Here is an 8,847-nt window from a genome sequence, read left to right on the forward strand (position 1 = left end):
TTGCCACTTCCCCCCCCAAAACGGATTCTTCTAATCTTTAAGCCATCTCGAAACTTTTAAATCATGCAACAAGAATTTAATTCAGAGGCAGGAAAATAACTGAACAAAAATAAATTCAGAGATTGAAGAGGGAAGGGAAGGCAGGCAGATTTGCTAAATAGCATAAGGCAAAACATCTGGAAAAACCCAAGGAAAAATCTTAACAAATTAGAAATTTAAAGGACAATTCAGGGAACACTTCTATCTTGCACGTATCAATTCTAAGTAAGCATTGTGCAATTATGTCTTATTTCCCGCTCCCATGAAGGAAAGACTCCACCTTATGGCTAATGAGCAGATCAGCACGGTGATCAAATATTTGGATTTAGAAGTAATTTGTTTTTGTCAGACTTGACTTTTTGTTCAGTTGGGATCATCACAACTTTTATTCTGCTATCATTGCTTTTAATACTAGTGATATCAAATTAAAATGTAACTGAAAGCAATGTAGCACAGGAAAGCAAGAATCCTTATTGATTTTCTGCTGTTAGAATTGAAATAGTCTCAGGTCACATACGTTTTCTCTTTTCTATGTTCACAAAGTTTTCTTTACCTTCTTTTCCATTTGGCCAATTCTACTTTCAAAGGAGTTGTTTTCTTCAATGGATTTTCTTTCCATTTGGAAAATTCTATTTTTTTTAAAGAAGGTGCTTTCTTCAGTCACTTTTTGAGCTTTCTTTTCCAAGCTGTTGACTCTTTTTTCCCCAAGGTTCTGTTGCATAACTCATTTCTTTTACCAATTTTTCTTCTGCTTCATTTACTTGATTTTTGAGATCCTTTTTGAGTTCTTCCAAGAGAACTTTTTGAACTTGAGATCAATTCATATCCCCCTTTGAGGCTTCACATGTAGACATTTTGACTTTGTGTTTGGATCTTCCCCTTTGCCATAGTAACTTTTTATGGTCAGGACTCTTTTTGTTTCTCATTTTTTAAAAAAAGTTGAGCTCTGCTGCTGGGGCACAGGAGGCACTGTCCCAAACTTCTTGCATTAGGGACTAGGGGCCTTTCTGCACCAGGACCTCTGGGACTGGCAGCTTGCCCACTGCACTAGGATGGTCCTGACTAGTCATGCTTGTTGTGCCCTGAGTTTTGGGGCTGGCAGTTTGCCTGCTGCCCTGGGGCTGACCTACTGTACCAATGGCCTATTGAGCCAGGACTTAAAGGGGCCTTGGGTGCTGCCTGAGCCTCTGGCTGGGTTGCCTGGATATCACCTTCACTGAACTCTGCTCCCCTTTTACCCAAGTGAGATAGACCCTTCCTGAAGTCCTTTTAAGTTACCTTGTTCTGGAAATTTTTTCACTCTGTATTTTTGTGGATTCTGTTGCTCCAGAATTCTTTTAGAGGCTTGATTGATTATTGTTTCTGAGGGAAATTGGGGAGACCTCAGGCAACTTCCTGACTTCTCTCTGCCATCTTGGCTCTGCATCCTCACATTTTTTTAGACAAACTTTCTAGAAAGAAAGAAAATCTTCAGTACTATTCTAATTTTGTAGATGTTACTCTCTGAAGGGGAAAATATTTCGAAGTCTTACATGACTTCCTTTGTTTTTTTCCCGACCAGACATCAGAATAATTGATTTTTAAAAGGTGGAAACAAATAGCATTTCTTGACAACTAAAGTGAAATTTATAGCAGTGATTTGATGCAAAGGCAAGAAGACCACAACTTTATGAAAGTTGCATCAGAGTTGCAAAACACTTTCTACATGTTTATTAGATTTTCATTAGTTCAACTTCCATGTGCTTGAAGTATTTTTCTCTCTCTTCTTTAAAATTGCTATCTTTGGATTGATTTTCTTTAGAACCTTTTAGAAAGCAGGTACCTTAGTTTTCACAGAAAATTCCCATCTCCCCCCACAAGATCTTTGATATATTGGCATATAGTAATATAGTGCTTCATTCATGCCCAGGATAATTTATAAATGTGATAGGCCATGCTGTCTTCAGATATATCTATATGGAGAAAAAAAAAATCTCAAGGTAGGGGAAATAGTGTAACAGGCAGAAGAGAACTGTTGTAAAATTGCTTTGAGATTTTCCTATGGTAAGAATTAATATTGTTATTTCCAATTCTTTAATGAGCAACAGAATAACCAAAGCAAGTGCCTAGAAATGAAAAGCTAACGATGGCTTCATTGCCTAAATCCGTGATCTCTTTTCAGTCCTCATCACCTTTGACCTTTCTGTTAAATTTGACACCCTCCTTCATACTATCTCTTTCCTTAGAACTTTCCTGGGTCTCCTTCTATGTGTCTGGTGAATCCCTGATGGTTTCCATCATGTACAGCTTTTTGTTTTTCCATTCTCCTGAGTCTGACTGTCCCCAAGATCCTATTAGAGGCACTATTTGCTAAATTGACGCTCTCTTCTTTGGTCCTCTCAACTACTCCTGTAGTCCTAATTGTGACCCTACATAAGTTATTCATACACACACACATGCACATGCACACACACACACACACACACACACACACACGGAAAGAGAGAGAGAGAAAAAGAGAGAGAGATGTATAGATATATATTCCTGATATTTCCCTACACCACAATAACATATGATGATTGGAAAGCATTTAACATTTCTTGGTTCCTCTGCTTAGCAGATCTCACTGGCATTGAAGAACCCAGGGTCACCTTCATGACATGATTAATCATTATATAAAACATATTATTCAAGAACTATTGATGAATAAAGATTAAGAACACTTTTGGGGGAAATTCAGGAGGTCTATAGGTGGTGACAATGCAAAGGACGGTTACCTGATACCACCTGGGTTGTTTACCACTTGATATAGTTACAAGGGGAGAGGAGGTATCTTGTTCTCCAGATATTGTAACCTGAGTCTCCTTGACATAATTGATGATGCTGATCAACTCTTAGAAGAAGAAATGTGGGGAAGTAGAGGATGCTAATAGAGGGGAGCCAGAGTGACTGTACCATTAGGGGAAGTGACCCAAAATAGGCCCCAGAGAGCATGGGAGGAAAGCACTTTCCACTTCCTTCATGTTGGGATGGCTCTATTTATTGGCTCCTACATCTTGTTTTCATATGACATCTTGGAAATAAGATAATTTGGGGGCATTACATGAATGTCCTCATTTTAGACATCCTAGTAGGTTTCCTTTTTCTCCCAAGGCAAGGAATTTATATTTTTCTTTTATGTGCTATTTCAGTGTCATGGCAGATCTTGGGAGCCAAAGAAGGATTCATTGCACCATGAGACTAACCTGTACCCTACTCATTGTGGGACTGTGCTGTGTGGCACCTTTCTTCTGTCATAGTCAAATTGATCTCCTGGCTCTGAACCGAGCAGATCCTCAATGCTGGGAGTCCTCTTCTGTGCTCCTTTTGGAGATGAGGAAGCCACGCATTTCTGACACTGTGACAGGATTTTGGGACTTTATGATCTACCTGAAGTCATCTGAGAACTTGCAGCATGGGGCCCTCTTTTGGGACCTGGCCCAACTCTTCTGGGATATCTATGTAGACTGTGTGCTCTCCAGAAACCACGGCTTAGGAAGGAGACAGCTGGCTGAAGATGAAGAGAAATTGTCCACAATGCATTCACAGCACTCAGGAAGTAAGCTTTTTGCCTTTTATTTCTGTTATCTCAGAGGATATGTATGTACAGAAGAGCTAAGCAGAGGTAAAGAACACACAGGTTTTATTTGGCAATCACAATTTGTGCACTGGAGTACCTGAAACATACCTCTGCAGTTATGGAGGAAAAGTTAATTGCTAGCCTATTGCCTCCATCATTCTCAGAAGTAAGAAGCAGGTGAAATCAGTTGGTGAGGGAATAAAACAGTTACAGGGAAGCATGATTCACCAAAGAGCCATTAATAATCCTGAGTCCCCAAGCAAAAGTTTTAGAAAGTTCCTTCTTACTTGTTGTAAAACCTTCTTACCTGTTCTGTAAAAGAGAAAACCAAAAAAATCTTCAACCCATTGTACTGGGTAGCTGAAAGACATCGTGGATAGAGCATGGATAGGAGAAAAAAGGAGTCAGAAGACCTGGGTTTCATCCTTCATTGGCCATTTACTAGCTGTGTGACCTTCGGTAACTCACGCAATCTCTCTTAGCCTTAATTTTGTTTTTTTAAGCTGTACCTGGTTTTCTCAGTATTGAGAAGAACATGCTAATGGTTATGACTTATTACCTAAACTCCAAGGTAGACCCTCAATGATATCAATCTTTCTCCTTCACCACTTGTTTTTCAGTTTCTTAATTCATTCCAGCAAGATAAAGAGAATTTCTGGGGCTGCTGATGACTTCTTGGGCATTGTTCTACATGGCATCCAAAGTCACTTTTTAACAAAAATTGCAGGATTTGCTCCAGCCTCTGAAGCTACTTCACCCTGTGTCATTCACTGATATAAGGGGTGACCAGAAGCTTTGAGTAGGCACTAGTCAATTTGGAATATGAGCATAAAATTTTTGTTCGATTGTTTTAACATTTGATGTAAATTGTTTCTGTCTGAAATCAGAAAGCAATTATTCTATCAGATTATTTAAGAGGTTCTGAGTAAAGAAGATACTAAAATAAAATATTTAAAGGAAAAAGGAGACTTTTTATCTTAAAATTCTAATTAAATCTCTTAAGAGGCTCAACTGGATGCTGGAGGTGCTAGCCTATGTTCTGAAGGTAGCCAGCTGGTATGCATGGAGCAATGAGTATTATGATTCAGATATAGATAGAGGAAGTGATTTGACCATCCCTTAAAGAAATGTACAATCATTGTCAAGAAAGGGAACACTGAGAAAAATGTGGATGAAATAAAAGTGTGTTTTGCTTTATGACATAAATAGATATATTCCTAAAATTTTGTGTGATTATCACATTTTTATGAATTACATAGTGTTCCATAGTATTTTCATTGATACACATATAGAATCTTTCCATAGGAGGAAATCACCAATCTTTAATTTGCTTTGTAAAGCAAAATTATAATAGATTTGCCTACATTTGAACTTATTTATTAATTTTTACAAACACTAAAAATAAAAATTAACTCATGTGACTTCCAGCGATTTACTTCACTTTTCTAGGTTTTAGTGCCCTCATCTAGAAATGAGGGTTTTGAAATAAGTGGGTCCTAAGATATCTTACAGTTCTAACATTCATGACACTGCGGAAAAAGTTACAGGGTCACAGATACAGGGATGGTGTTTCAATGCAGACAAGTGCAAAACACTTAATTTAGATCATAGAATAAAAATTGTTCCCTCTGAGGCAAGGCTAACTGAACAGCTGAATATCTAAACTTTTTTCTGTTATTTTCTGTCTCAAACTTGATATAGAGTGAAAAGAAAATAATTTAGAAAAGTTTAAATACATTCATAGGTGATTATGAGAAACTATGATATTTTGAGGTCTGCCCCTAATCTTTGAGGCTAATATGAAGAATAACCAGACCATTAAAAAAATGTATCTCTAGGCCACATTCAGGATAGGAAGCTGGAAGGATAAATATTTGACCAACTGTGCAATTCTCTGATACTTCAATACATCTGTGATTGTTTTGGTGTGAGCCAATATAACTTCCATAGCTTTGGATTCTATGTGAGTTTTGTCTATTTACTGTTATTCAGTCATTTCAATCATGTCCTACTCTTCATGATCCCATTTAAGGTTTTTTTGGCAAAGATACTGGAGTTATTTGCCAGATGAGAAACTGAGGTAAATGGGATTAAGTGATTTGCCCAAGGTCACAGAGCTAGTAAGTATCTGAGACCAGATTTGAATTCAAGATGAGTCTAACTGACCCCAGGCCCAGTGCTCTATCCTCTGCACAACCTGGCTGCCCCCCAGCAGCTTTATTTTCTTATAAACCCTCCATGGAGAATTGATTCAACACACTGAAGATCTTCTGGTATTTATTTGTCAGTTTCCTGCGTTTTTTTTAGTATCTCTGAACTACTAAAGTATGACTTAGGCAGATCATCTGTTATCTCTCATTCTTTTCCCCCCATTTATCTCAAAACCTCTTCCCTGAGTGGGAGTTCTCTCTTCCTTCTGGGTGTCAGTTACCCTCAAGAATTCTAATGTCCCTCATTCTTAATTCATGATCAGATCATGTCCTTTATGACAGTATGTGCCCATGATAATGTCCTTTACACCATATCTCACATGCTATATTTTTATGAACTGTGCCATTCTGACATTCCAAAAAAGCAGAGAATTTTTATTTTTCTTCTTTATGAGAAAGAAAATGCATTGTATCACTAACGACTTTAATAGTTGTCCTAGAAATCAGTGGCAAAAAAACTATTAGGAAACAAATAGCACAAAGATATTATTCAGATAACTTCAGTGGGGCTGGGAGGGTAGAAACATTTATTGGGAAATGATTGTAATATAAAAAAGGCATAAGTAAAATTTAATAATTAAAAAAGTTGAACATTATAGTAAACATTCTTCAGAAATATAAAGATTCAAGTTTAATGACTTAGAGATAAGTTTATTTTGATTTACTGCATTTGGGATAAATCACTACATCCAGTACAATAGATGTGGTTGTACAAAGACAGCCATGTGTACAAGCCTATATTACGTACACACAGTGATTGCAGATATTGGTGCAACAAATTTCTTACTGTATGACAATTTGCCCTAGTATTCCCCTCAAAATGATGCTGTGACCTGTTCTTTATTTCCCTTTCTGCTTTCAGGTACATATTCTCAGTTCCTAAGAGCTCCACTCCTGAAGAAGAAGGAGTTGATTGAAGACTTGATAAGCATCCATGTACACAAGAGCGGGTCTAGATTAATTGGAAGAGTTACCAGTGACCTAGGAATAAAGAGAAAATAAAGCTAATCCAGACTTAAGCCGAGTGTAATTTTTTAAAAAATACACCCTTTTCTTGACTTTCGTTCTTTTCTTTGTAAGAAGGTAATGTCCATAGTTCCATATTAAGTCAAATTCTCCCCACATATTAGAATAGTTGGAAGGGGGCATTTTAGAAGTTTCTTTAGTTTCATTAGGGTTGCAGTATCTAGAGTTAGGAAAGACCTTGGAGATCTCATTTGACAGGTGAGGAAACCAAGGCCCAGTGGTCTGATCAAAATTGGAACCTACGTCTTTTGAATCCAGAGTCAGTCCCTTTTCAAGACTACAACTTGTTCCCATGCTAGACAGGAGCCTGCAAATGATGGAATAAGCATGCTGAACAGTCTTTGGTCTAAATGATTAAGCCTTCCTTCCAAAGGCAGAAGAGAAGTAGGGACTGGGAGAATCTGACACGTATCCTCTTATTACTTTAATTTTTAAAATAAGAATTCCCATGAATTTAGTCTATTCTCCCAACTACACAACTTTCAAACCATTTACTACTGTATTATGGATGCACTGACATACAAGGGACTGTGTAGAAGTATAGAGAAATTACTGAAGATGGATTGGGAGTTATGTCACATTGGGTAAAAAAAAATATTATTGTACATGGAATGCAGCAGGGAAACCAGGTCAACATAGTATTTACTTACCTATTAAAAAAAAGGCTAAAGTTCTCCAATTCTGTCCAGTTCTAAGGAAGTCTGTTTAAATACAGTTAGTAATCAAAACAGAGGATTTTTTTTTTAAAGTCAATGCACTAATAATAATGACAGACTCACCATGATAAATGAGCTTATCTCTAACTGAATATTGGACATCTACAGTTGGTTAGTCTGTATTGAGAAGCATGGCAAACCTCAAACTAGGCTGCTGTAAGAGGGGTACCTTGAAAAAGACATGTAGAAATCTTGGGGATTAAATTTAAGGAAAAAAGTAAGCATCCCATCTACAATTTCATAGGGTTTTTGTGAGAAAACAAAGAAATAAGGTATGTAAAGGGTTTTGCAAACTTTAAAGAGCTATATAAATGTCAGGAGGTATAATGATCAGCCCCCTTCCCTACTACTACTACTACACACACAACTACTACTACAACCACCACCACCACCACCACAACTACTTCTACCACTACTACTATTATTACTACTACACCATATTTTATGTAGCTAGGAAAAAATATATACAAAAAAGTGATTGAACCTAAAACTTGTTTAAAGTAGGGAAGACCAATTAGCAAATTTATTAGTCCTGTTTACAATTTGGTTGTCAAATCTAATCATTCTTTTTAATGCCTTTTCTTCATTGTAGTTATTCTAGTTGGGAAATAATAACCCACTTGATTTTCAATGGGAAGTCAAGAAGAGGTTTCTAGTATTGCTCTCTCTCTCTCTAGGAAGGAGAGAACATTAAACAACCACATTCCTGACTGAGGCTAACCTGAAATCAAAGTACAATGTTCTGCTTAAGATAACAAATGATCTGCAGATTTAGACCTGAATGAGACCTCAGAAGCCATATAGTCTGGGGGAATGCTATATGATCAAGATTCCTGACTACCATTCTAGATTTCTTTCATATGGCTCCCCATTCACACCCTGTACATTCTGTCTCTATGTCCTGCTCCCTAAACTCAACAAGTAAACTCCATCTTCTGCCTTAGTACTACCTGTCCTACTGCTTAGGATCCATTCATTTCTCATATCCACTTCTTAGAATCCTTCTTTTCTTTTCTTTTTTTTAAATAAATTTATTTATTTATTTCACTTTTAACATTCATTTTCACAGAATTTTTGGGCTTCAAATTTTCTCCCCCCTTGTCCCCTCCCCCCACCCCAAAACACCGAGCATTCCAATTGCCCCCATCACCACTCCGCTCTCTCCTCCATCATTCCTCTCTGTCCTTGTCTCCATCCTCTCCTCTGTCCTGTTGGGCCAAATAACTTTCTATACCCCTTTACCTGTATTTCTTATTTC

At 37.3% G+C, this 8,847-nt stretch overlaps 1 protein-coding gene across 1 annotated transcript; it reads left to right on the forward strand.

The window, feature by feature from the left end:
* The first annotated feature begins 3,213 nt into the window (after positions 1–3,213).
* On the forward strand, positions 3,214–6,849 carry FAM237A (family with sequence similarity 237 member A). The gene is made up of 2 exons (XM_072620667.1): positions 3,214–3,621; positions 6,706–6,849. The coding sequence occupies exons 1-2, from the start codon at positions 3,214–3,216 to the stop codon at positions 6,847–6,849; spliced, it is 552 nt and encodes a 183-aa protein (XP_072476768.1).
* Positions 6,850–8,847: the final 1,998 nt, after the last annotated feature.

The sequence above is a fragment of the Notamacropus eugenii genome, chromosome 6 (assembly GCF_028372415.1).
Source record: "Notamacropus eugenii isolate mMacEug1 chromosome 6, mMacEug1.pri_v2, whole genome shotgun sequence".
Classification (NCBI taxonomy): domain Eukaryota; kingdom Metazoa; phylum Chordata; class Mammalia; order Diprotodontia; family Macropodidae; genus Notamacropus; species Notamacropus eugenii.

Bases quoted from the DNA above. Each gene is read 5' to 3' on its own strand.
- FAM237A (XM_072620667.1), top strand. From the start codon at position 3,214: ATGGCAGATCTTGGGAGCCAAAGAAGGATTCATTGCACCATGAGACTA. The intron at 3,622-6,705 runs CTTTTTGCCTTT...CCCTTTCTGCTT, and splicing joins CACAGCACTCAGGAAGTAAG to TCAGGTACATATTCTCAGTT.